Below are 27,654 nucleotides of genomic sequence, written 5' to 3'. Positions count from 1 at the left end.
CTGACATTACACACCCAGGTGTGGCTCTCCCATTTGCCATCATTGTGACCTTGGTTAAGTGACTTTTACCTCTCCGTACTTCAGCTCCCCCACTTGCAAATAAAAGCTGTAAGGACTAGAAGATGGCATTTGAGAGACAGCAGTAGGTGGCCCACAGTAACTGCCACTAGACCTCCATTGGGCTGCAGCGGGGAACGGAGAGATGAGCTATCCAGTGGGTACACGCATGTGTTAGGTGCTTGACTGACTGTAGGAGAAGCGAGTTACCTTACAGGTTTCTTGCTTAGACATTGGCAGGAGTCCAGGAGCCCGAGAGAGGCAAAACAGGAGGAGGAACCCCCTGGACAGGAAGGGAGTTTGGACACGTGGAGGTTTTTTTTTTTTTTTTTTTTTTTTAAGATTTTATTTTATTGTATATGAGTACACTGTAACTGCCTTCAGACACACCAGAAGAGGGCATCAGATCTTATTACAGATGGTTGTGAGCCACCATGTGGTTGCTGGGATTTGAACTCAGGACCTCAGGAAGAGCAGTCCGTGCTCTTAACCACTGAGCCACCTCTCCAGCCCCCAGACACATGGAGTTTTAAGGCTCCAGTAGAAATCCAGGAAGCTGTGGGCTCAGTGTGTGCAGAGTCAGTCAAGAGGCCTTCGTCGAAAAAACGCAGTCCAGAGTCAAAGCCTTGCTCTCAGGAGCCCTCCACAACTGTCCTACCTCCAGGCCCAGTCCCCAGGGCAGCTGCCATTTACCTGAAGAGACATGGGGGCTCCTAGGGGGCCTGTACTCTGGCAGAAACCAATGAAGGGACAGCCTGTACCAAATGGATCTGAAGTAGCTCTCTGACATCCAGAGCTAGAATACCTAGGGCGGGGGGGGGGGGGGGGGGCTAGAACTCCTGATGTGAGCTTTTCTTCTTTGTAGGAAGTGTTGCGATTTTTCTGCCAGAACGGTGAAGAACAGATTCAGTGACCCTTTGGGTAGAATCGCTTGTTGTTCCACTGCTCGTGAGGTAGAAAAAATGCTGGGCAAATTGTTTGACATCTTGGAGCCTCAGCTTCCTCATCTGAAAAATGGGACAACGATAAAGCTGTCTCATGGGGTTGTTGTGACAATTAAGCTAGTGTATATGGAGTATTAAGAACAGGGCCTAGTGCGTGGTGACCCTAATTACTATTTGTCTAAGATCCCTACCAGGCAGGTAATGACAGTTGGGGATGGTGGATGCTGCAACAGGATATGGCTTGATCACCTCCAAGATGACCCATCTGGCCTGGATGTCTTCTTCAGACATCCTTCCCGGTTCCCTGACCGACCGGCTCCCCCTCCCCTGCCCCCAGGCCTCAGCCTCAACGGAACAGCCAATGAGCAGTAATTGCAAATCCGGAGAAGACCCACTGCACTGGCAGAAGGCAGGGAACCTGGCTGCTGCCGCCACAGAAGGGACAGTTAATCCCTTTGGTGGCTCAGGCCACCAGTGACTAGGTGAGCACAAAAGGCAACATTGTAGCTTCCCAGGGCAGAGACAAGAAAGGCAAGACGGGGCCAATGGGTTTGGGACACTCACTGTTGCCCATTTGAATAGCTTTCTTCAGGTGCTTCCTGTGCATTGAATGCTTCTCTCGCTGACCTGACAAACAAGAGCAACTTAAGGCAGGCTTTGCTGAGGCAGTGTACCAAGGAGGACCACGGGAGCATGGAGAGTAGAGGAAGGCGAATGGTTTACGTGGTTACGTCACACTCAGCTCCCCTTCTTTTCCTTCATGGAGCCCCCCACCCCCCACCCCCGTCTGTGAGGATGGTTCACCCTGAATTCAAGATGGGCTTTATCTCTTAAAACACTCTCAGAGAGACAGAGGCTGGTCTCCTAGGTGGTAGATCTTGTCAAATGATAGTAATTGTCATACCCTGGCTAGCCCTGGCTGGTCCTGGTTGGTCCTGGCTGGTCCTGGCTACCACACACACACACACAGCCCCTTCTAGTGTCTTTTTTTTTTCTTTTTTAAGATTTATTTATTTCACGTATGTGAGTGCACTGTAGCTGTCTTCAGACACACCATAAGAGGGCATCAGATCCCATTACAGATGGTTGTGAGCCACCATGTGGTTGCTGGGATTTGAACTCAGGACCTCTGGAAGAGCAGTCAGTGCTCTTAACTGCTGAGCCATCTCTCCAGCCCCTTCCCGTGACTTAGTATCTTCTCTAGGCATTGCAATCTAAAGGATGCCTGTAGTGCGTAAGGAGCGTGTATGGAGTATCCTGGGGGATGGGGGTGGGGGGAGTAGAGCCAGACAGCCTGGATGGGACACAGGGCCAGGCACATGGTTAGATCAACAGGTAAGTAGGTCCTTGAAGTGGAAACTTAAAGGTTCTTTGGAAAGTCAGTTGGATGGTGTTTTGCTGGGGCAAACACATGAAGGAACATTTCATTAAGCGGGACCCAGGTGTGAAAGGCTAAGGTGAGCTGCATTTGTCAGGATTCCATAGAGAGAAATGCACCAAAAAACTTCTGGGGTGTACTGCAGTTTCTTGCCATTTCCACAGACTGGGGTCTGGAGGCAAGGCTCATGGAGGACCGGGGAATATTTGGAGGGCATAAACAGGACTCTACAGAGTGACAGAGACAGAGTTTGTCTTGCTGGTACAGCTAGCTGTGCAACACTTGTGGGTCTCACTGGTCTTCCCTTTCCTGAGAGGACTTCTGATTCTCCTGTTGGTCCCTCCTGCTGACTTGAGCCAAGGCTGAGGCCTGGCTCTCTCTGCTAGGTCACATCACCGCTGTTACTAACCAGACTCTACGGAACTTATCCGTGAAGTGTTTGCACGTGGATCGAGCTGCTGCTGACCTGTGAACGGAACTGCCGATATCCAGACTATCTAAACAGGTCCACTGCCCCCTCCCCCCCCCCGGCATCCTTTCTTCTTCATCCTTACCCACTGCCTCTGGTGGGTAATGGGCTAAAGGCAAGTTTAAGCATTTAAGAACCATCATTAAAAATAAAGCATTGAGGGGCTGGAGAGATGGCTCATCGGTTAAAAGCACTGACTGCTCTTCCAGAGGACCTGAGTTCAAATCCCAGCCACCACATGGTGGCTCACAACCACCTGTAATGGGATCTGATGCCCTCTTCTGGTGTGTCTGAAGACAGCTACAGAGTAGTCATATACATAAAATAAATAAATCTTAAAAAAAAAAAAACCAATGCATTGAAAAAATTAGTTACAGGTCCTGCCACATCTATCAACATCTTTCTCACCTGTCCTAAATGGGGTGACAGGAGTAGAAGCCACCCCCTTCTTACTCCACAGTTAGTTTCAGGAAACTCTTTTGCAAGACCTTCTAGGCCACGTCCAGCATCCTGACTGTGGCCACCATTTCACCCCCAACTGCACACATGAGACCACCCATCTCCTATTCTTTCAGACCAAGTATTCGAGCTATTCTACGAAGTTCTAGGAACCTGAGTTGTGAGGCAGACTTGTCTCCAGGTCCTCCTCTTTCCTCAGAGAGGCGCAGAGAAATCTTCAATAGTGTGTCTCCAAGGGTGGGCACTACAGACCACCTGGAACGTTTGTTCAAAGCTCCGAGTTTCCACTTCGTGCCAATAGGATGGAATCGGAATTCCAGGAGTTAAATCAGTCGTGCTAATATGCCCTCGGGGAAAGAAAAACCGCATTTAAATTCAGTTTTTAAGGGGTGGTTAAAGTTCTCAGTGCTGGGTGGAAACGGGCTTTAGCCCCACCTCCCCCTTCCAGGTTTAATGGCAGTGGGAAAGAAGAGGGCAGAGAGGCTTAGAACCGTAGGTGTGGAACCTGTGCCTTCTTCTAAACCCTCACCGATGTCCTGAGCAATTACGGGAAATCACAGTCCCAGGTCACAGTCTGTCCACTAGAAAGCAGGAGCGAGTGAGACGAAGTGCCAGCCATCTGTCCGACGGTGGAAAGAGGCCCAAGGAGGAGGTGTGCTCTGCCTTCACCTAGCTCGGCACAGGGGAGCACTTTGTGGGCGGGGCAGGGCCCCCAAAGCCCATCCTGTCTTTGAAACTCTGCCACAGAGTCAAGTCCCGGCACTTTACACCTACCCACTTGCCCCTCTCCGTCTGGAATGCAGTCCCTCTCCGCCAGCCTCAATTTCCCCACCCGCGCCAGTGTGTGCGATTGGGAGGGCAAAGGTGGGAGGCCAGGCAACGGGATTCCCCCACGGGAAGGCTGCCCAGTTTCAGCCCTGGGCTTCTGGAAACCCTGAGCCCAAACGGGAGGCCGGACGCCCCTGGCCAGGAAGCGGCCCCAGCCCGGATTTCCCTCCGGGGTGGGGCCGCCATGACTCACTCCCTCCCCCTTCCCTAGTTTCCTTGTTTGCATTTCTCCTCTTGGCCACGTGGCGGCGGGTGCAGCCATCACCGCCCCTAACCCGGCACTCGGGCAGCGGCTGGGGCAGATACCCTTCGGCACTTCCTACCCGCTGAGACCTCAGGACAAGAGCTTGAACCCACTGACGTAGTAGGGTACGGGACTCCATCAACTGCTGGCCCAGCCCCTTCCCTTATGCCCACACCTACCATAAAGCCGGTGCCTGCTCCCCGCCCCCTGTCCCGGGGAGGGGAAGGGGCGGGCAGCGCAGGGGGTGTGACAGCTCCCGCCCGGACCAGTGCCAGCTGCAGCTTCGCCTGAACGCCCTGTGCCAGCTGGCTTTTACATCTGGGACGGAGGCGGAGGCTCGGAGTCCTTAGTCTTTGGGGAGGGGTGGGGGCTCCCCCACGCCCCCAGCCCTTTACTCACCCAGGACTAACCCCATCTGCCCAGCCCTGCACCTCGCTACTCCCGGCAACCTGTCCTGCTGGAAGCTGACCCTTTCCTGCGCTAGGGACTCACTCATCCCCCCTCCAGGATTCCCGGGTGGAGCTGCCCTGGGGCACTCCAGGGTTCCTGCAGCCTCTTGCTAGGGCAAGCACCGCGGTGTGAGCTGGAAAAGAAACATGAAGGTGAGTGAGGTGGGACGGGGTCAGGGCCAAGGAATCCTGCTGTAAAGGGCGGGAGAGGAAGCCGACACGTGGGGGAGTTTGGGTGGGAGAGAGTGGCGGGGAGGAGAATTTGAGGAAAAGCTACTTCTGTGGATCTAGTGTGTGTACAAAGGTGGACATGCCTTCAGGACATGGGCAGTGAGGTGGGGCCGAATTCCAGCCAGAACTGAGAAGGGCCTCATCTTTGTGAGTCAAGCTGGAGACCCCTAGGTGAGCCAAACCAGCAGGACCCGGGGCAGGTCTTCCTGTCCCTCCCCCGGCTCCTGGCAGGGTTGCCGCACCTCCGCATGACCAGTCCAAGTCCAGAGGACGCTAAGCCTGGGGTGGTGGTAGGAAGGTCCAGCTCCTCCGGCCGATGGCTGTCCACTTTCCTCCCCCCATCACAGGTCAGCTGGCCAGGTGAGAACCACTGGCAGGTGGGCCCAGCTGTGGTGGAGAGTCCAGCTGTGGGGGCACCGCAGGTGGGAGGTCTCCCGGACGTGGTTCCGGAGGGCACGCTGCTCAATATGGTGCTGAAGAGAATGCACCGTCCCCGGTGCTGCTCTTACCAGCTAGTGTTCGAGCACCGGCGCCCAAGCTGCATCCAGGGACTTCGCTGGGTGAGTACCGGCCATCTGCCAGGGTGGGTCAGGGCTGGAAGAGTCTGGACTGTAGTGCTGGCGGGTCAGGCAGCTTTCTCCAGGACAAATACATCTGGATGGATAGAAGGCAGGGAAGTTTGGTGGCAGAGTGTGTGTGGCTGCTCACACAATGAGCCTGTGTGCCCCGTGTGCACGTCGTGCTGCGTGCGCTGCCCCATTCAGCCACCGGTGGGCGAGCAAGAAAGGGCTTTATCATTTACCCATCACCTCCGTGTGCCAGGCGTGGACTTACATGTTGTGAGTTCTTTCTGTGAGGCAGTGGGAGATGTGGGGCCAGGTCAAGTGGGGGTGAAATTAGCTTGGTTACTGTTCTTGACACATCACCGTGGCAACGGTCTCCTTTAGTGAACAATTGAACTGGGCTGAATCTGTTTTTTGGCTCCTAGGGTGAGGTATTTGTGTGAATAAAGCTTGGCACCTGGCCACCGGGGGACTGAAGAGGTTTCAGGGCGGAGAACGACTGCTGAAGGAAGCCAGTGAGAAGGACAGGGGCTAGGGAGGGGGAAAGGCAGGAACCTGGCTCCTGGAATCCTTTTCCCCAACTACCAGGCTCAACAGTCCTGTCTGTATGCTCCGCTCTCTCTCCCTCCCCCGCACCCCCCCCCTGTGTGTGTGTGTGTGTGTGTGTGTGTGTGTGTGTGTGTGTGTGTGTAGGGGCAAAGAGTACTGAGTGGAGGGTGGGGAGAGAACAGGAATGGGTGACAATCTTGGAAAGGATCATCTTTCACCAGCAAGTCTTTTTGAGTAAAAACATATCAGCACTGATTGTTTCCTTTTCCTATCTTGTCCAGATACTATTTCCATTTCTAATAGAGGAGTCTGGGTTGAGAAAGCCCCAGGTGGGTCTAAAGAAGGAGACCCTTGGCACTGGAGTGGAGCCCCTGCTTGCCCCTCTCTCCCTGGGTCTTTCTAATAGGGGTTGGGGGTGGGAGGAGACTCGTCCTACCCCTCATCCCTACTCAGGCTCCGGGTCACTGTGGTAGTTCCTGCTGGGATCTAGCCGGCTGGAACCCGCCCTCCTTTTCAAGGCTGCAATTACTTGTGAGCTTCCTGTCCCTCCCAGGCTTGGAGAAGCTAGGTAGGGGGTGGGAGAAGGTCAGTTACCAGGACAATGAGGTCACTGGGGAATCTCTTGGGATCTTAAGTTGGAGAGGGTGGAGAAGTCCTCTCCAGTCTCTTTCTCCCCTAAGACCTCAGAAAGGAAGGACCAGATTGTACGGGAAGCTGGACACATGAAGGTTGGGACTGTTGGAGTGTGAAGGGGGTCAAAGGTCTGGAAGCAAAGCCCTCCTCTGCCAGATATGGGGGCAATGTGCTTAGGTTTCTAGGAATAACGTATTTGGCTTTTAGGGCTAGAGACCACTGTTCCCCATCTTTCTACCATGCCCCTCCTGATGGGTGGAGCAAGATAGATTGAACCTTTTGTGCCTGTGCTTCGGAAGCTCTCTGACCCCCTTGGAGGCTGCATGTCTTGGCTCTTTTTTTTTTTTTTTTTTTTTTTGGTTCTTTTTTTCCGGAGCTGGGGACCGAACCCAAGGCCTTGCGCTTCCTAGGCAAGCGCTCTACCACTGAGCTAAATCCCCAACCCCATGTCTTGGCTCTCTTATGGCTCATTAGATTCATGAAGTGTTCCTGTGAGGCAGCAAGTGCCAGCAGGGCATGTGCATGCACGGGGTGAAGAGGGTGAACCAGAGTCCAGGAAGGCAGGCCTGGGCAGTTTAGGCTACACCTCCCTCTTTAGAAAACCCAGGGGAAAGTGGGTTCACCTTCTGAAGAAGATTTAGTTCATCAGAGACCAGGACAAGAGAAAAAGAAGGCAGGGTAGCTCAGGGGGGTGGGGGTGGGGCTCGCAGCCAGATGTAGAGAGGACTTTCTGACTATGGCTAAGGCAGTATAGCAATGGGGCGAAAACAGCTTTGAAAAAGATGTGGGAGAGATGAGGTCTTGTACTATATGTGGGAACAAAAAAGGCTCAGGGTGACCTTGGCTGGCCCCACAGGTGCAAACAAGACTGGACAGTTTGGGGGGGGGGAGTGTTTCTAATCTCCAAATCAAATCCGTCCAAATGATGGCAGTGGCTAAGAGTCACAGTACTTGTGTCCCGTGCCTTATGACAGCTTCATCTTTGTCATACTAAATATGCTCACAACAGCCTGGTGGGACCAGTCCCAGTGGTTTCATCTTCCAGATGTGAAGAGGGAGGCACAGAGAGGTCAAGCAGCTGGTGAAGGGCTGCACAGCTGCTGAGTGGCTGAGCTGCGTTTTATACCCAAGATCTACCTGCAGAATACCTCCGACACCCTCGTGTCCCTGCTCCATGCACAACCTGGCCTAGGACCTTAGCCATGACCGAAGGAACTGGTCTGGTGGGTCCCTGCACCGTCCCCGACTCTCCCTGCAGCCAAACTCTGACACTTAGTGACAGGGAACGAGGGTGGGGCTGGCTATCTGGCTAATGCCAGCATATCCTCTTTTACCTGGGCTCCTTCCTGTCCCAGGCTAAGAAGAGGTCGTAGGGGAAGGCTGAGCCAACTGAGAACCTCAAAATGATACTCAGGGCCATGAGACCAAGTCCAGGGCCAGCCACGGCCCATATGTCAAGGTAGTAGGTACACATAAGAAATAAGAAAGTAGTGAGGTGTGGTGGCGCACACCTTTAATCCCAACACTCAAGAGGCAGAGGCAGGTAGATCTCTGAGTTCCAGGCCAGCCTGATCTACAGAGTGAGTTCCAGGACAGCCAGGGCTTTGCAGAGAAACCTGGTCCTGAAAAACCAACACCCCCCCCCAAAATAAACCAACATGAAGGCTCAGTTACTGCACTAGCATTTGCCAAGCAGTGTGGGCAGGCACCATTCCATGGGCTTCCGATTATTACACTATTTAATGATATGATAATGACCCGCGGGAGTAGGTACTATTATTATCAATCCCCTTCTCAGACAAGAAGCTTGTGCACAGAGAGCTTAAATCAGGGTAAGGTTACACATCCTGGCTGCCATTCAGAAACCAGCATTGGAACACAGGCATCTGGAGGCCATACACACACGCCCACTGCTGCTCATTCATGGTCCTCTCCCTGCCTGTCCCCAAGGTTTTCATTCACATGAGCATTATGAGGGTCCCCGGCTCTGCCTGTACAATGTTCCCCAGGGCACAATGCTCTGCTATTTCTGTGGCTGTGGCTTGCAGTGAGGAAGTGAGAACAGGGTTGAACTCCTGAGAGGCGGTAGGGCTGAAAGCATCGCTTGTGGAGTCAGACAGTTCCAGTGTGAGTGCTGTTTACCACCTGTTAGGTGGGTTATGTAACTGTAACCTTTTTTTCCCCCTTCTTTCTTTCTGGCTTAGAAATGGGATCCAGACACCTGCTTCACACAGAGGCAGCACCTAGAACCTTGCCTTTCTCAGCAACTATGTAACCCTAGGCAGTGAATTTGTCTCCCTTGGCTTCCGCTTTCTTTAGCAAAGTAAAAGGCCCTATGGTTGCCTTCTCAGGCTACTGTTCTCAGACTCCTGTGCCCAGCCCTTGGGGTAGGTAGGGCAGGAAGTGACCGGCTTGATCGTATGGCCCAGGTCAGGATAATTCCAGGCAGGGTGGGCTCAGTTGGTAGAGTGCTCGATTAACATGCATGGAGTCCTGTGTAGTGATCAGGAGTTCAAGGTCATCCTCGGATACTTAGAGACTCTAGCCTGGACTGCATGAGACCTTAACTCCAAAAAAAGTGACTGGAGACGGCTCTGTGGATAAGAATATTTGCCACCTTGCAGAAGGCCTGAATTTGGCTCCCAGCAACCCAGCAACAGTGTCCCAGCTACCTATAACTCCAGTTCCAGGGAATCTAATCCTCCTCTATTGTCTATGAGTACACATGCACACATGCGCGCACACACACACACACACACACACACACGCACGCACGCACACACACACAAATAAATCTAACAACAATAATAACAAAGCCCAGCCAGAGCCTGGGCTGTGGCCACCAAAGGGAGCTGGGACAGGAGCTAGGGTGACTTGGGCATTTTGACATGAATAACAAGAAGTCATTAGCACTCGGGCACTGTTTGTTCCAACACAGGGCCTGGATGGAGACATTCCTGCTCTTCCTCCCTTCCTGGCTCCTCCTCCTCCTCCTCATTTCCTGTCCTTGAGTCTCTAGGGCTGTGTGTCTGGCACTGGACTGGGCCAGTGGCCCTGGCAGGGATACCCTTGGGACACCTAGTGACTTCTACCCCATGCTAGGCAGGCACTCATGTCAGACCTCGAGTCTCTGCCTGGATAGAGTGAAAACATTGCCTGTGCTTAGGACCTGCCAGTCTCAGAGAGAGGACTTGGATCCCAGAGCTGCCAATACTTCTCCAGGTCCTTGAGTGTAGGGAGATGTGGTGGGTGGGGTGGGACTGGAAATGAGACTGCCTTGGGTGGGAGTTCCGGTTTACCCACAGCTGGTTAACAATCCTGCGCATGTGTGGTTGAATTATGCAGGGCCCTTGAATTCACATCAAGACTTGTTTCCCTGAAAGTCGTAAGGGAACACATCATCTCTGCCTACCGCACCTCATGGAAGGTGGATGTGCTCTGTGAGCTGTAAGGATGCCTTGGGAGGGCTTGTAGGGAACAGAGCAGCCTGCCCAGAGCTGTTCATAAAAATCTCCATTTTCAGATGGTTGGAAAAAGGGGTTGTGAGAGGCCTTCATGGCTGATATGCAGGGCACATTTGCCTAGGAGTCCCTGGTGGCGACATTGCTACCGAGGGCATCATTATGGTAAGCCACTTATGGGCTTCCAAAGCCTTATCCACTCTTACAGGGATGTGGCTTGCAGTGGCTTGCTGCTAGAAAGAGACAAGCCTGAGTCTGTGCCAACTCGTCCCCACGAGTTGCCCTCTTAGTTATGGTTTAGAGATTTTGGACACAGAGATATTGTTCAGGGTAACACCATTAGTACAGAGCCTGGCTCCAGAATTTGTGTTTCTGTTAACTGAGCCACAGCCCTACAGAGGGAGGACCCTGTAGTTGGGCACAGACCTGAGCCTGAGGTCAACCTGTAGTCCCAGCAGGGAGCTTGTTTTCCCAGGCCTGCCACGATGTTTGTGCCCTGGCCTCTCATGAGTCTTGTATCACACCTTCCAACGTCCTCTAGCTCCACCCGGACCAGCCACACGCGGGGCCTGTTAGCCTGGCAGCCTGAGCAGTGTGGACCCCGTGTGCACAGAAGAGGGATCTTGGGGCTCTCACCTGCAGCACACTGGTGTGGGAAAAGATGTCTACTGAGAGGGGCGGGAGGGGTCCCACTCCGTGAGTTTGAAGGCCTCCCACTGATCTGCAAACTCTCCCTACTGTCCTCAGACGCCACTTACCAACAGTGAGGGCTCCCTGGACTTCAGAGTGAGCCTGGAGCAGGTACGCAATGACAGTAGAGCTGGGAGGGGCTACAAGCTGCAGAGGGCGGGGCCTAAGTTTGTGGTGCCCTCCCCCTGCTCCTTCCCAGGCCACCACAGAGCATGTGCACAAGGCCGGGAAGCTCCTGTACCGTCATCTCTTGGCAACGTACCCTACCCTCATCCGAGACAGAAAATACCATCTGCGACTACATCGGTGGGTCGTGAGTTGGGGTCCTGCCTGCTGTCTTCCCTTCCCTTCCCTCCTGCAGACATCTGGGCCCAGCCCGGCTTTGCAGGAAAGAGCTGGGCTTGGGCCTGTAAGGTGCCTTTGGATAGAGTTCCGCTCCCTCCTACTTTGATTCTCAGGCCCCCTTGCATTTCCCACAGGCAGTGCTGCTCTGGCCGGGAGCTAGTGGATGGGATCTTGGCTCTGGGTCTTGGGGTCCACTCACGGAGCCAAGCTGTGGGCATCTGCCAGGTGTTGCTGGATGAGGGTGCCCTTTGCCATGGTGAGCTGAGCTCTGATTGGGCACTAGGACTGGGTGGGCGTAGGGAAGGCTGACCTGGGGAGTGGACTCTGTTGGGAGCTGTGGAGAGGTTTAAGGCAGTGCTTCTCCACCTTCCTAATGCTGTGACCAACCCTTGATACAGTTCCTTGTGCTGTAGTGAGCCCCAACCATAAAATTACTTTGTTGCTACTTCATTAACTGTAGTCTCGCTACTGTTTCGCATCCTAACGTAAATATCTGATATGTGACCTCCCCCCTAAAGGGGTTTCAACACATGGTTTGAGAGCTGATGGATTAAGGCATTCTGATAGTGTTAGAATTAAGTTCAATACTTGGCCTGATTTTCTTTTCTCTGCTACGCCTTGGCTCCCCAGTAAAACATGACTGGACCTTCCAGGACCGAGACGCCCAATTCTACAGATTCCCTGGACCGGAGCCCCAGCCTGCAGGAACTCATGACGTGGAAGAGGAGCTTGTTGAGGCAATGGCCCTACTCTCCCAGCGAGGGCCTGATGCCCTACTCACTGTTGCACTCCGGAAGTCGTGAGTAGAGAACCCTGGCCTCTGCTCCCATTCCCACATGGCCTTCCGTTCAAACCTTCCTCATAGGCTCCCAGAGTCATCTGGAGGAAGGATCTAGGTGGTAGAGGCCTGAGCTCAGCTCTCATTCTGCCACGGACTGGCTACGTGATCTCAGCTCCCACATCCCAGACCGTTTCTATTCCTGAGGGTATCAGGCCAGAGGGTGTGAAGACCCTCCCTACTGACAGAGGGTGTGGACTTTGGACTGAGACAGGTCAGGGTTCAAATTCTAGACCAACCAGCTACTCACTAGGTGACTTGGGCCTCTCCAGCCAGATTCCTCTTCTGTGGGGATCATGGTGCTCATGTCCTTGCGAGCGTAGAAAGGAATATTGCATGGGAGGTGCTTAGCTCAGTGCCTAGTGCCAGAGGCTCACCCACAAAGCCTGCTATTGATAACGGTTGTCTTGACTGATAGTTGTGGAATAGCCACCTGGCCCCAGGCCCCAGCGGGCGTGTGGGGTGGCTCCTCCTTGGCTCTGGTCCACAGTTCCCAGAGCTTCCTCTGCTCCTGCAGCCCGGGTCAGCGTACAGATGAAGAGCTGGACCTCATCTTCGAGGAGCTGCTACATATCAAGGCGGTGGCTCACCTTTCTAACTCGGTCAGTGTATGCAACAGACCTGCTCTTTAGCCAGACCTCTTCCTACTTCTAGATGGGGGTGACGGCGGGGGAGGGCAGTTCCCTCCCCATGGCTTGAAGATTTCCACCTGAGGTCTTCTTCTTTCAAAATTACAGTTTTTAAATTATTTTATCATTTCACGTGTATGGATATACTTGTGCATAACACACACTCCCGGTGCCCATGGAATCTAGAACAGGGCATCGGATCCCCTGGAACTGACATGACGGATGGTTGTAAGCCGACATCTGGATGCTGGGAATCAAACCCAGGTCCTCTGGAAGAGTAGCCAGTGCTCGTAACCACGGAGCCATCTTTCCAGTCTCTCCACCTAGTTTCTTTTCTTTTCTTTTTTCTTTTTTTTTTTTGGTTCTTTTTTTCGGAGCTGGGGACCGAACCCAGGGCCTTGCGCTTCCTAGGCAAGCGCTCTACCACTGAGCTAAATCCCCAACCCTCCACCTAGTTTCTTAACCACCAGCCGTCAGTCTAAAGATTGTCCGTTCCTTTCCCTTACTTTGTCTCTGCCATGTCCCAGGGACAAGCAGTCTGACTGTAGCTCTATCCTCTGGTGCTGTCTTTGGATGTACCCTGTCTCTCAGCTTGTCTCTCTCCCCCAGTTTACCTCTGTTGATCTTCTTCTCCCCACCCCTAGGTGAAACGGGAACTAGCTGCTGTTCTGCTCTTTGAACCACACAGCAAGGCAGGAACTGTGTGTAAGTCGGGTTGGCCACCATGTCTGGAGCCGAGGGGGCAACGGTGGGTGGTAGGAGGGGACAAATCTGATTGGTGCTTCTGTCAGTGTTCAGCCAGGGGGACAAGGGTACCTCATGGTACATTATCTGGAAGGGATCTGTCAATGTGGTGACCCATGGCAAGGTAAGCCCTCCCTCCAGCCCACCGGGGTAGATGTCAACGCTCTTTGCTTCGTGACTTCATGGACACTCCTTTGGATAGTAGCCCCAAGGCTGCTGACCCCACACATATGTCTGAGACTGTCCCTCCCACGGGCTGGTGGGTAGGGGCAGGCTGTGATTGAGTCCTGGCTTCAGGGGCTGGTGACCACGTTGCACGAGGGAGATGACTTTGGACAGCTGGCTCTGGTGAACGACGCACCTCGAGCAGCCACCATCATCCTTCGAGAAAATAACTGTCACTTTCTGCGTGTGGACAAGCAGGACTTCAACCGCATCATCAAGGTGCCATAGTTTTTGGGTGGGAGTGTTTGGGGGTGGTGAGAACATGGTGGGTGTACGGGCAAAGGCGCTGGCATCAGAGAGAATTTGTAAGGAAACTTGGCATCTGACTGGTGTCATCTGACAGTTTGGTGTGAGAGACCAGGGACTGGCAGGTGAGGGGCGGGGATTGAGGGGGTTGGGTCTGTGGAGGCTCTGAGACTGAGAGATCTGATACAGGTGTATCTGGAGAAAAGCGGGGGCTCCTTAGGGGCCTCTAGGGCTCCAGACTTGGAAGGGAGGTAGTACAGGAGGTCTGGCAAGCAGCTCAGTGTGTTAAGCATCGGTGTGGCTCCTCCCCCAGGATGTGGAAGCAAAAACCATGAGACTGGAAGAACACGGCAAAGTGGTGTTAGTTTTGGAGAGAACCTCTCAGGGTGCTGGCCCTTCCCGCCCTCCGACCCCAGGCAGGAACCGGTAACAAGCCTATCACATCTCTCCCCACGCAGCTCCACACGCTGCCCTACACACTACCTCTCCCACTTCCAAGCCTTGCTTGGTATCCATGCCATGGTCATGTCCCTTGGCTATCTAGGAGTATGAGGCACTGAGGAGGGACTGAGGGACCGAGAGGATGTATCAGTGCCTCCTCTCCAAGACAGAATAGGGCTGGCCAATCAGAAGGCACGATGTTATCCATTATTGATGTCTGTGTACGGAGGGGTGATGTTCTTAGGGCACATGCTATCGATTGACTGTCTTCCCCCTAGATATACGGTAATGTCTGGCACCCCAGAGAAAATCCTAGAACTCCTGTTGGAGGCTATGAGACCGGATTCCAGTGCTCATGACCCAACAGGTAGCTTCAGAAGACACTCTCCCTGTTCTCTGAGTCATCAGGAGGTCACTGCAGCCTGACCTCAGCAGGCTCTAGATTGGTCCACACGGGCAGTTGGCAGGAAGTACGCTTCGCTTGGGTGGAGAGAACCGTCATAGGGTTTGGGCACTGTTTCCCTTGCTTGTGCTGACTTAGGGGACGTATATTCCTGCCGCGAGTATAGGTGTGCTATGACTTGGGCTGAAATCCCTTCCCAACCCTAACCCTGCCCAACAGAGACATTCCTCAGTGACTTCCTGCTGACGCACAGTGTCTTCATGCCCTGCACACAGCTCTTTGCCGCCCTCCTGCACCAATATCCTTCCAGCCCCGGGATGCTGTGGGTAGGGCATGGGATGGTGTGTTGCGTGTGGAGGTGCGGGAAGTAATCCCTATCGAAGTGGCTGCCGTGACCCTTCCCTGGCACCCGGAGCATGCCTGACCCAGTCGGGCCCTGCACAGCGGGTGCTTGGACGGCATGTTGTGGTTCCCTTGACTGGTGTCCACCTTCCACGTGGAGCCATCAGAGCCTGCCGGGGGCAGCGAGCAGGAACGCAGCACCTACATCTGCAACAAGAGGCAGCAGATTCTGCGTCTGGTCAGCCGGTGGGTGGCCCTCTACAGCCCCATGCTCCGCTCAGATCCCGTGGCCACCAGCTTCCTCCAGGTACCTGGGAGTATGGCTGGGCTGGCTGGGCTGACCCATGAAGGTGCAGCTGCAACCATCCCAGGGGCTGACTCTTGGTCCTTCCCAGAAACTCTCAGACCTGGTGAGCAGAGATACCCGACTTAGCAACTTGCTGAGGGAACAGTATCCGGAGAGACGGCGACACCACAGGTGACCAGTGACCAGAGCTCATGGGTCCTCCTTGTGCAGCAGAGGCTGAGCTGCTGGCCCTGGTGCATCCAGGCCTCCAGGCTCTGTCCCCACATATGCTACGGTCATTCATTTGCTTGTGCTTTACATTGTGTGCCTATGTCTCCCTTTTGGCCAATTACTGTGGACTATGGTACCCAGGTCCACTGGCCCTGCCCAGCAATCAACTCCTCTGAGTTTAATCTTGCTTCCCCAGAAGCTGGGGTTCAAGGGCAAGAGCTTCTTTAGATCCCAAGAACCTGTATCTTGCTCCTGCTTCCTCCTTCCTTCTGGCCTCTAGAAACCACAGAAGCCCGTCCGGGTCTTAAGCGCACCTCACCCCGCTGCCCTGTGTACGCTCTTCCCACATCCCTCTGAACTTCTGGGTGGGGGGGCAAGATGGGATCCAGACCACTGTGGCCACTGGCCCTGAGAACACCCTACCTGCCAGGGTCCTCAGTGGCTCTCTCTCTCTCTCACTCTTCTCTGCAGGTTGGAGAATGGCTGTGGGAATGTATCTCCTCAGACCAAGGTGCCTGTTCTGCCTCTTGTTTTTCTCCCTCTGCCCAGCCCGGCTTCTTCCTCTGCCCCTCCAGCCCAGACACCCAGAGTGCCCTTGACCTATGCTGGGTGCATCAGAGAAGGTCCTGTGAGAGCTACTAAGTTTAAGGGGATACCTTCATTCTTACCCTAAGGAGCTTTTATTCCTTTGGAGGTGACTCACGAGGCCTGCAGTTGTAGCTAGGAGATGAGACAGGTGACTGGGTTCATCTCTGAGAGCCAAGGGTTTCTGGTGGGTGGTGGCGTAGGAGCTCACATGGTCTGAAAAGGCTTGCCCCGGGGCTCCAGGTGGCCAACCCACTCCCAGCCGAGGCTGGGGACGAGGTGTGGAGTTGCAACTGGAGTTAAGATTTGGTTGAAGAGTAGTAGGAGAAAGAACTGGAAAGAAGGGAGGCTGGGTTGGTCATAGGGAAGTGAACTCAAAAGTGAGCACCTTGGCTTCAGCCAGCCCGGCCAGCCAGAGGCTCCTTCCTGCTGTCCTCACAGATGGCCTCACCCCAGGACCTTTGCACTTGCCTTCTGCATGGGCCTTTTTTCTGCCACCCTTTACCTGTTTAGACCCTGCTTGTTCTGAACAGAGTCAGAATGTGTGTCCCCAAGAGGTCTCCCCATATCCCATCCGAGCATCCCCAGACATCCTTTCTGGTTTCTTCAAAGCACTCTCATCTTGTAGATGCTTTTCTTTGTTTGCTAAGGGAACTTGACTCCTCATACCTCATACTCCTCACCCTGCTTTCTACGATTCTTCCTTTCTGCTCTTCCAATACTAGGCTCCTCCCCACACGCCAGAACTTGTGATGTGTTGTATGTTCCCATCGGTCACGTCCCCCCAGGATGCAGGGCTGGACGTGAGAGACTTGCTTCTTCTGCATGTGGAGCAGAGCTGTGAAACAGAAGCACCTGAGAAAGTGGGTGGAGAGAAGATGACTTGCTGATGTACCCTGAGGCTTAGAGAGGTGTCCTGGGAGCTGACAGACACAGCCCCAGGCAGCCCTAGAGGCTGAAGAGGGGACCAGGAAGGGGGTCAGGGGCCAGAGTATCTCCTGCTTGTGAACCTTTTTGAGGTTAAAGGGGACAAGCAATGATGGCTTCTGTCCTTAGCTCAGTGTGTCTCTACTCAGGTGGGTTAGAAGTGGCTGTGTACCTGGGGATGGGGGCACTTTTTTTTTCCCTTTTCTTTTTTTCGGAGCTGGGGACCAAACCCAGGGCCTTGTGCTTGCTAGGCAAGTGCTCCACCACTGAGCTAAATCCCCAACCCCAGACGGGGGAACTTTTAAGGTAGGAGAGATGGCACTGGGGACCCAAAGGAAAGTGGTAAGCTTTGGGGAGTATCGAGGAGCATGAACTAGTAATTGCACAGCGGACCCCTGGAGAAGTCTGAAGCAATGGTTCACAGATGGGGATGTAACTTGAAAGCTAGGGCCCTGGTGAGCCCAGCACAGGTTCAGGTGCTCAAGTGGCACTCGTGGTAGGGACTCTGAGGAAGCTGTTTAGGAAGGGGCAGAGGGTAGGGGGCAGCTCCATTTAGAGGCAGAGAGAAAATACCAGATTTGGAGAGAGTCGAAGCCAGGTGAGCCCATGTTAGGACCGCTCACAGGGAGGCTGTCTGGTATTTGCGGACCACTGGGACAGGGCAGCTCTTGCAGGACAAGGGCACAGGGAGAGCACGTTTCTAGCCACGTAGCAGTGGCTGTGTGGCCTCTAGCCCATCACTTAACTTCTCCGAGCCTCATTTATCTGGTCCACAAAATGAGGACTAAAAATATTTTTTCTCCAAAGGACTACTGTGAATATTTAGATGCCCAGAACAATGCCCACTTTGTAGCAAATGCTGGCTGAGGGAAGGGAAGAAGAAGCAGAAAAAAACTGGGCCCAGGCATTTTCATCCCAGAACAGCCCTGGCCCTGTTTATGGAGATGGCTGAACACCACCCCCCTCGTATCATATGACTGGCCTGCACTTGACCTCTGGGTCTCCTCAAGCCTGGCTCCCTGTCCTCCCTAGACTTTGGCTTCGGGCGACCAGCAGAGCCCCTGGCAATATGATGTTTTGGGGGTCCCTGCTGGTCGCCACCACAAAGGCCCTCCCTGACTTTGCCCTGTATGTCGTCCGTGGACTCTGGAGCCTTATTCCTCTTCCCCTTTCAGGCCCGGAATGCACCTGTTTGGTTTCCTAACCATGAGGAACCCCTCCCAAGCAGCGCTGGGGCCATCCGAGTCGGGGACAAAGGTGGGTGGGATAAATAAGCAAGCTGGGCGTAGACTGTGTCAGCATTGCCATCTCTGTCTCCCCTGCCTGGCTGGTGTCGCTCTGGGCTAGGGGAGGACATGTCCCCACAGCCTTTACTGTAGCTGCCAAGCGGGTCAGCCACCTGTGCTCCTTCCCTAGGACTCCCCACTGGGCTTTGGCACCAACCTACTTTGCTTCTCCTTGTATCCCCCTTTCCTGCCCTATGGTTGTCCTTTGGCTGCTCCCCCTAGGGAGGGGAGACCAGGCACCTGCTTCCAGCTCATCCCCTCCTCCTCTCCAGTCCCCTATGATATCTGCAGACCCGACCACTCGGTGCTGACCCTGCACCTGCCGGTGACAGCCTCCGTGAGGGAAGTGATGGCAGCTTTGGCCCATGAGGACCACTGGACCAAGGGGCAGGTGCTGGTAAAGGTCAATTCTGCCGGTGGTGAGTTGTGTCTCTGCATTAACTCTCTACCCTGGGAGAGAGCACCCTCAGGCCCAAACCCACAACCTTGAATTCTGAGTGTTGCTTTCACGCCCTGAATTTGGGGCAGGATTACCACATCTCCTCTGACTGTTTCAGAGGCAATGCTCGAGACCCAGCTTGCTGGCTGTGACTCCAGGGGTGGAGTGCGTGAGCTCCTCATTTGTAAAGCATAGGTAGTGAGAATTCTGTGAGAATTAAACGAGGAAAGCGTTTAGGATGCTTTCTGACATCTGCCCTTCTTAAACACTCCTTCATTCCCATCACTGTCTCAAAAGAGGAAATCTTTTCTTTTTAAAGATTTATTATGTATAAGTTACACTGTTGCTATCTTCGGACACACCAGAAGAGGGCATCTGATCTCATTACAGAGAGAGCCACCATGTGGTTGCTGGGATTTGAACTCAGGACCTCTGGAAGAGCAGTCAGTGCCTCCCCCCCTACCCCCTGGAGCTGGGGACCGAACCCAGGGCCTTGCACTTGCTAGGCAAGCGCTCTACCACTGAGCTAAATCCCCAACCCGCAGTCAGTGCTCTAATCCACTGAGCCATCTCTCCATTCAAAAAGAGGAAATCCTATCCCCTCTTTACAACCATGGAAACCAGCAAGGTCCCTGAGCTAATGGAGTTAGTGAGCGTGTGGCTAGCCTTCGATTTTAGGTAGTCTTATTGTCACTCAGCAGATCTCCTAGTTTGCTTTCTGGCTTTGTGGTAAAGAGCATGATCAAAAGAAATTTGGGGAGGCAAATGTATAGCTCAGTTTACGGCTTAGCAGCCCCCTGTGAAGGGAAGAAACATCTGCCTGCTTTCTTATAGGACCCAGGGCCACATTCCCCCGTGGCACCGCCCACAGTGGGCGGAGCCTTCCAGATCACTCGTTAATCAAGAAATGCCCCACAGGCTTGGGACAGGCCAGCCCGACGGAGGCATTTTCTCACTTGAGTTTCTTTCTTCCCAGAGGAGTCGAGCTTGTGTCAGGATGATGAACTAGCCAGGATTGTAAACACTTTAAAGATAAGGTTTTTAAAAAAATAGCTTTAGTTTTATTTGATGTATTGGTTGTTTTGCCTAAATGTACGCCGTACATGGGTTTGATTCCCGTGAAAGTCAGAAGAGGGGGTTAGATCTCCTGAAACAGGAGGTACAGAAGGTTATGAGCCACCAAGTGGGTTCTAGGAATAGAACCCAGGTCCTCTCCGGGAGCGACCAGTGTACTTAACTGCTGAGCCACCTCTTCAGCCCTGAGAGAAAACATTTTGAAGGGTCAGCTATGTAAGCAGGAATGGGCTATGTGCTAGAATTACTCCAGCAACCAGGACAGAACTGCCGGATGAGGGTGAACATAGACTCCCGGGGCCAGGAGAAAATTCCGCATTAACTGCTACCCAGCAGAGAGACCCTGGGCCTCTCTGAGTCTCCATTTCCTTGTCTGCCAAGCAATTGCATTATTCTGAGAGTCTCCTGTAGCCGTTAGACTGCAGATGCCCGTCAAGCATGCAACCCTGAGTCTAGCACATCTCTGCCTAGACACCTGTCTACGTTCTCAGGACTTGCTTTGGGAGAATTTGGCATGTTAAAAGCCATTGTTGTCTTTGAGTAGTGTAGCCTGGACAGTCAGAGCCCAGCAGTCAGGAACTGGGGCTGTCAGGGAACTGTGGCAAGAGAAAAGCCCTCACCCTTCAGGAGTCAGCCAGTGACACTAGAGCTCACCTGTGTGCTCAGCTCTGGGAAGCAATGCCCTCTGGTGGCTACCTGGTGAGTTACTGCTGACCAATGTCTTCCTTTATTGAGATCTTACTATGTGGCAGTCATTTTTCAGACCACTGATGGTCACTAACCAGTGCTCTATTACAAATCTCCGTAAGTGTCCACTTGTGTATAAGTTATATATAAAACCACTTCCTCAACATGGGATAATAAAGCTATACACGAAATAGAAGAAATGGATTAAAGGAAGAAAATAGAGGAGCTGGAGAGATGGCTCAGTGGTTAAGAGCACTGACTGCTCTTCCAGAGGTCCTGAGTTCAATTCCCAGCAACCACATGGTGGCTCACAACCATCTGTAATGGGATCCGATGCCCTCTTCCAGTGTGTCTGAAGACAGCTACAGTGTACTCAGAGAAGTAAAATAAATAAACCTTTAAAAAAAAGAAAGAAAATGGAGGGAATTGGATTAAATAGAAGAGCTAACTTTTTCTCTGGACACATGAGTAGTCTTGTATGCCGTACTTTGGAAGCCACTGGTCAAAGGCTCAAAGCATTGTTTAGTTTATAATGGATAAAAGTCAACATTTAGAGGTAGATAGGACGTGTCCTAATTTCCAGAAGGCTTTTTATACACGTCTTTTACCTGCAGCAGCCACACATGTAGAAATGACCTGGGAAGTGGTTGGGATGAGTCCTACAGGCTTCCGTTTATGGAGGAGGAAATGGAGGGTCAGGAAGGTTGACGTCTTATCCGCAGTTGCCCAGTCTCAGTTGCTACCTGAGTCAACGCTACAGGCAGTGTCGAGGTCTGGGCACGAGTGCCTGTGCGTTTAGAGTCTCTACCCGGCCATTGCCAGAAGAAGAAAACTTTCAGATAGACAGGGCTTCCAGCTGCTCCCTGGCCTCCATCCCACCCACCTCCCCTCAGCACAGCCTCTGCTGTCTTCACAGATGTCGTTGGCTTGCAGCCAGATGCCCGCGGTGTGGCCACATCCCTGGGGCTCAATGAGCGGATCTTTGTTGTCGACCCACAGGAAGTGCACGAGCTGGTAGGGACGGGCAGGCTGCCAGAGCCTGAGAAGCTCTGGGACCAGGAGGCAGGGTGGGTTCCGGGGGATGGCCACAGAGGCCAGAGGGAGGCGTTTGGCTCTGGCTGCTCCACAGGGAAAAGGGAGGGATGGCCACAGCACTTGGAGATGGCTAAGGGGAAAGAGGGGCTAGCTCTAGACTCTGACTCCAGAGGCTCAAGCCAGAGTTCCAGCATGCTAGGCCTGCTGTTAGCTGTCAGAACAGCGACCCCTCAGGAGAGCCTGTTTTTCACCATTCGTGGACCCGAGAAGCCTCTCTACTTCTCGATGCCCCGTCTGTCTGTTGTCCCTCTCACCGCAGGCAGAGTCTTTGTCCCAGGTCCTCCCTGTGTCTGAGCATTCTTCTCTTGCAGACCCCACACCCTGAGCAGCTGGGGCCCACTCTGGGTTCTTCTGAGATGCTGGACCTAGTGAGTGCCAAGGACCTGGCAGGCCAGCTCACAGAGCATGACTGGAACCTCTTCAACAGGATCCACCAGGTGCTGGAGGTAGAGCTGAGGGGTGTGGGCAGGACACCGGGCCTGGCATGCTGACCTGGTCTTTACCCTGTCCAGGTGGAGCTGATCCACTATGTACTGGGCCCCCAGCACCTGCGGGACGTCACCACTGCAAACCTGGAGCGCTTCATGCGACGCTTCAACGAGCTGCAGTACTGGGTGGCCACCGAACTCTGTCTCTGCCCGGTTCCTGGCCCCCGGGCTCAGCTACTCCGGAAGTTCATCAAGCTGGCAGCCCAGTGAGTGCCTACTGGGACAGCGGAGTGTGTGAAGATGATGGGTATGGAGGGATAGTGGAATGTGTGGAGACAGTGTGGTGTGTCGCCAGTCCCGTGGCCACCCTTACTTAACCCCCTTCCCTGCCCACTGTGTTGCCCAATCTGCCTTCCTTTTTGTTCCTGGGTTCCCAGTGCCTTTGGCTCTTTACTTGACCCACCCACCCTACAAAGGCATCCCTGGGGATTGGGGTTTCCTCTGAGGGTGTGTCTGGGTCTTGTGCTCACAGCCTCAAGGAGCAGAAGAATCTCAACTCTTTCTTTGCGGTCATGTTTGGCCTCAGCAACTCGGCCATCAGCCGCCTGGCCCACACCTGGGAGGTAAGTGGCCCGGATCTGCCAAGGCCAGTCCTCTGACCTCCTGGGGGATGTTAGCATGGCTCTCTCTTCCCAGCCATGGCCCCTCACCTGTCTCACCTTCACAGCGTCTGCCCCATAAAGTACGGAAGCTGTACTCGGCCCTGGAAAGGTTGCTGGTGAGTGCTGAACCCATTCCCACTTTCTCTGGACCCTGGATCTTGGGCTTTTCAAGGCTTTCAGTGCCCACCTAGGGCCTGTGTCCCTCTGGCCTGTGGTTGTGGGAACTGGCTGAGGGCGTTCAGTATAGTGATAGGGGCTTTGTGGTATATACTCTACCCACTGTTATTCATGGAGAAGACGTTTGCCCTGGATATGAGACCACAGAAGGCCCAGGGATGTCATAGGTCTGAGGTTCAAGAGTAGGCTCTGCCCGAGGACTGGGCTGAGCTTGACAGCAAAGAGGTATTCCTTGAGGTAGTGAGCAGAAGACGCACTGTATGTCAGGTAAGAGGGTGTCACTGGACCCTCCGGGACCCTTAAAGGGCTGGCAGACCGGACTTGTAAGACAGAAGGAATGAGGAATGAGACAGGGGTAGAGCTTCCTGGAACTTTTGAAAGTTTTGTATCCTTCCATAGTAGCAAGAGCGCCAAGGTGTTTTCAGCCTTGGGCATCAAGAAAACTGAGATCCAAGGGGCTCAGCGGAACACACCCACCAGAGAGGTAGAGAGGCTGAGAGGGGCCTCTGAGATTAATCACCATGAAGATTTCCTGGGGGCACTGGGAAATGAGAAAGCTAGGCCTCATCACTGGTCTACAAACAGTAGTGTGAGGGGAGGCTGGTTTGTGGAGGTTGGCTTAGAGCCTCTCCAGTGTGGCCTGGGACCCAGGTGAGGATGGGTCTGTGGTGGACCATCATGTGTGGGATGAAAAAGTCCCCCTCAGGGCAGCCTTCTCTCCTTGCAGGACCCTTCCTGGAACCACCGAGTGTACCGATTGGCTCTCACCAAGCTCTCTCCTCCTGTCATCCCTTTCATGCCCCTGCTACTCAAAGGTAGGCCCTGGGCTCTCCCGCCTCCATCCCTGGGCTTCATTTTCCCCTCAACACTGTGGTGATGACAGCTGAAGGGCTGACACACAGGGAGGGCTCAGCTAAATCAGAGGTTGACAAACTGAAAGAAGTTAGGGCGGGAACACAGCAGGGCTGCGAGCCAAAGGCTGTGGTTGATGCCCCAAGAGATACCAGGGAGTTGCCATGGCTCAGAGGCTGCTGCAGGCTGAACCGTGTGGTTGGAACAGGCTCTATGCTTCCCATGGTTGGCCTCTCACCTTCCCTGGGATGCAGGAGAGGAAGGCATTTGGGGACCTATAAGCAACGAAAATCATCCCTTTGCAGACATGACCTTCATTCATGAAGGGAACCACACACTGGTAGAAAACCTCATCAACTTTGAGAAGATGGTGAGTTTGAGGACAGTGGGCTCCTACCTCCTGTGTTAGTTGGCAATGTTAGTTGCCCAGGAAGGGGCAAAAGTGGGTGTCCACTGTTGGAACCTGAGCCCCAGACATGCATGCAAGTAGCCCCAGTAGGCAGGAGGCCAAGGCTGGAGGACTGTGTGTAAGAACAGCCTGGGCTTTAGAGAGACCTTGTTTGTTTTTTTAAAAGCTCCCGTCTCATCTTACTGCACATGGGAGGGTCTGCCTTTAGCGCTACTAAATGATAGCCTCAAACATCATACTGATCTGGGCGAGAGAGATGGCTCAGAGGTTAATGGCACTGACTGCTAATCCAGAGGTCCCGAATTCAATTCCCAGCAAGCACATGGTGGCTCACATCCATCTGTAATGAGATCTGATCCCCTCTTTTGGTGTGTCTGAAGACATCAACAGTGTATTCATATACATAAAATAAATAAATTTCATTTTAAAAAAAATCACACTGTTCAGTAAGAGTCCCTTCCAGCTCTTATCTCTTAGCCTTCCCTCTGTCTTCCAGCTACTGCCTCGCTCCCATTGAGCGTCTGGATGTACTGGGTTGAAGCAGCCATAACCCTGTCTTTTATAGACACCCTAGTCCCTATCAGCGTGGTTCAAAGGGAGCTTCACTCCCAGATCCCCATATGCAGGCGACACTCTTGACAGGCCAGATCTCTTGACTCTTGTGTTGTCCTCAGCGAATGATGGCCAGAGCCGTGCGGATGCTCCACCACTGCCGAAGCCACAGCACCGGTAAGAGGTGGTCTCCTGGGCGGGAGCCCCTCAGCACCCCCGCGGAGGCTCTGCGTGGCCGTCTCCCTGACTCTCCCTCTCTCTCTCTGCCCAGCGCCTCTATCACCACTCAGAAGCCGGGTTTCCCACATCCACGAGGACAGCCAGGCATCAAGAATCTCCACATGTAAGTGGTGGGACAGGGTACTGACAGTTGGCGTAGCTGGGACAGAGCCGGACGCTTACGTGCCGTACGTAAGCGTACGTACGGTACGTACGTGTACAATACGTAAGCGTAGAGTTCGTTGGCACCTGTCTGGGAAAGTTACGGCCGCTAGCTCAAGCTAAGGGGGGAAGTGCTGGAGGTGAAGCTCGTGTGCTAACTCCAACCTATGCACTTATCTGATGGGAGCTCATGCAGTTAAGGAGTAGTCGTAGCCAATGGTTCAGATCACAGTGCCTGCCCTGTGCTCACAGATAGATACATCCATGGTGATAATCCTCCGAGACTTTGGCTCAGTCCAAGGCAGGAAACACAGATGGCGACTTGGTTCTCCACTGTCCTCTGCCTCTCTCTCCACGCAGCAGCCACTATGATGAGTTTTGAGTCACTCCTGTTTTTATTTTATATTTTGCTTATTGGTTGATTGATTTTTATCTGAGACCGGCTTGCCTCATGACCCAGGCTGGGATTCCAAGCCTGAGCCATAGCCTGTGCTTTCATTTAAAAATAATAAAAAGAAAAAAAAAAGCCTTATCTCACACCTGCATGCACAATGAACTTTTTGCAAGTTTTATTCTCATCGATGTGTGTATGCACCTGTGCATGTGTGTGAGGACGGATGCCATCCACATGCATATGGGCTCACACGTGTGTGTGCAGTGGTCAAAGAACAGCCTTGGGTGTTCTTCCTTGGGCACCCACTCTCTCTTCTTTGTGAGACAAGCTCTCACTGACCTGGAACATACCAGGCGTCCTAGGCTGTCAGGCTGGCCCCAGTGATCTGACCATTTCTGCCTCACCAGCATGGGAGTTACAGCCGCACAACACAACATGCAGTTTACACCCTGAGCTATCCCTCCAGCTTTTGCTCCTTTCCCTTTTTGGCTTTGCTAGCCTGGACCTCTTTATGTAGCCCAGGCTAACTTCAAGCTCATAAAGATCCCCATGCCTCCACCTCCTGGGTGCTGGGAGCAAAGGCATGTACCACATGTATGGATGTTTTTGCTTTTTTGTTTTGTTTTGTTTTTTGAAACAGGGCCTGGGACTCTCCATCCTCCTGCCTCAGCTCCTGAAGCTCCAGGATTATAAATGTGCACCACCATATCTGTTTTAGTTCCTACTATGCTGAGACTGTGGTGGGGTGTGGGGTCTTCTTTATTCAGACTTTGCAGCCTCTGCCCTCCTGACTCTGTGGTGGGAGAGACAGTGGTCTGGGAACTGGCGTTGAGAGGATGTGAGGTAGGGAAGAAGAGAGAGCTAAGGCTGCTTCCTGGAGAGAGGTAGGCACCGTGAAGTGGCCATGGCGCCTTACCTCTCTGATGGTTCTCCCTCCCTCCAGGTTCCGAGCAGTCCCTGAGCACCCGGAGTCCAGCCAGCACCTGGGCTTATGTCCAGCAGCTGAAGGTCATTGACAACCAGCGGGAACTGTCCCGCCTCTCCCGGGAACTGGAACCATGAGGAAGGACTGGCTGGAGCAGGCACTTCTCTCAGAGAAAGCCAGAGCCTGTGCAACCAAGAGGTCCAGAGGCCAGCCACAGCTGGGCAGGGCTCTCCACAGAGCGGACTCAAGGCCCTGGAGTGGGCAGTGTCGAGGCAGCTGTCCTCTGTGATGACTGTCAGCTGTGAAGATCTTTGATGTTCACGGCCAAGGAAAAGGGGCCATTGAGGCCCCAGAGGGGTAGGAGAGCTGGGAGGTGCAGGACTCTGGTTCAGTAGAGAGCCCTCCCACCGGGCTTTCTGCATGTCTGTATGTCTGTACATGCAGCTGTGCTGTCCATGGATGCCAGGCCCTGTGCTTGTTTTCACAGGAGCCAGCGAGCTCACATCTGCATGGTGTGTGTGTGTGTGTGTGTGTGTGTGTGTGTGTGTGTGTGTGTGAGCACTGGGTGGTGCCTTGCCTGGGAGAGGGTGGGGAGTTCTGCTATTCTCACCACACATCTGAGATAAACAGCTGGGTGTGGGCAAAGCCGCTGCCTAGAGTGGTGGTCCCTGTGGAGTTGTATTGTTCCCATAAATTAACAAAGATATGTGTGTTCTGCAGCCTGGGTGTGTGGCAGGGAAAAGCCAGAGGAGGAGGTTGCTCCCTGGGTGCAAAAAAGCAGACCCACCATCTCGGGTTGGGCTCTAGGGAGGCTGACAGTTGCCCGATGGGCTCCAGTGTTGTCCCAGGCACACAGGGGATGTCAGCTCTCTGCAAACAACAACAACAACAACAACAACAACAACAACAACAACAACAGACTGAAAGTCCAGCTGCAGCTAATGTCCTCCACTTCCCCTCTCCTGTTGTACTCTCTCCATCTGCCCTTGATCCTGTTGGGTGTCATATGCTGAGTAGGGGGCCCCAAGGGGTTAAGGGGAGAGACACAGGCAGAAGACAGGGAGGCCTAACTGGTTTCCAGGAAATAGGAATGATT

At 53.5% G+C, this 27,654-nt stretch overlaps 1 protein-coding gene and 1 long non-coding RNA gene across 10 annotated transcripts; one reads left to right on the top strand and one right to left on the bottom strand.

Annotated features, from left to right (window-relative positions):
• Positions 1-372: 372 nt before the first annotated feature.
• On the bottom strand, positions 373-4,975 carry LOC102548155 (uncharacterized). Of its 4 annotated transcripts, none has more exons than XR_015625988.1 (5): positions 4,559-4,975; positions 3,837-3,976; positions 3,461-3,644; positions 1,566-1,628; positions 373-1,064 (listed from the first exon to the last, which is right to left on the bottom strand). It is a non-coding gene; the product is annotated as an uncharacterized LOC102548155 (long non-coding RNA). The 4 variants fall into 4 exon arrangements; XR_015625986.1 differs by having other exon boundaries at positions 3,461-3,654; positions 4,559-4,856; XR_015625987.1 differs by lacking the exon at positions 4,559-4,975 and adding an exon at positions 4,082-4,271 and having other exon boundaries at positions 3,461-3,654.
• Rapgef3 (Rap guanine nucleotide exchange factor 3) lies at positions 4,416-27,264 on the top strand. Of its 6 annotated transcripts, none has more exons than XM_087558863.1 (29): positions 4,416-4,504; positions 4,887-4,981; positions 5,407-5,619; positions 11,013-11,066; positions 11,155-11,261; positions 11,435-11,556; positions 11,931-12,099; positions 12,656-12,740; positions 13,412-13,472; positions 13,559-13,635; positions 13,809-13,955; positions 14,296-14,408; positions 14,702-14,790; positions 15,046-15,124; positions 15,316-15,475; positions 15,564-15,646; positions 16,157-16,196; positions 18,373-18,454; positions 18,756-18,902; positions 21,600-21,697; positions 22,090-22,215; positions 22,291-22,472; positions 22,739-22,829; positions 22,934-22,984; positions 23,773-23,860; positions 24,203-24,267; positions 24,981-25,035; positions 25,130-25,201; positions 26,577-27,264. In XM_087558863.1, exons 2-29 carry the CDS (start codon positions 4,976-4,978, stop codon positions 26,693-26,695), a joined length of 2,781 nt encoding a protein of 926 aa, XP_087414989.1. In that variant the 5' UTR covers positions 4,416-4,504; positions 4,887-4,975; the 3' UTR covers positions 26,696-27,264.
• The last annotated feature ends 390 nt before the right edge of the window (positions 27,265-27,654 follow it).

The sequence above is a fragment of the Rattus norvegicus genome, chromosome 7 (genome assembly GCF_021556685.1).
Source record: "Rattus norvegicus strain SHRSP/BbbUtx chromosome 7, alternate assembly SHRSP_T2T, whole genome shotgun sequence".
Lineage (NCBI taxonomy): Eukaryota > Metazoa > Chordata > Mammalia > Rodentia > Muridae > Rattus > Rattus norvegicus.
The sequence above is the reverse complement of the archived record's forward strand: the minus strand, read 5'-3'. Positions and strand labels throughout refer to the sequence as shown.

Bases quoted from the DNA above. Each gene is read 5' to 3' on its own strand.
- Rapgef3 (XM_087558863.1), top strand. The intron at 16,197-18,372 runs GTGCCTGTTCTG...TTCCCCTTTCAG, and splicing joins ATGTATCTCCTCAGACCAAG to GCCCGGAATGCACCTGTTTG. The intron at 22,473-22,738 runs GTGAGTGCCTAC...TTGTGCTCACAG, and splicing joins TTCATCAAGCTGGCAGCCCA to CCTCAAGGAGCAGAAGAATC.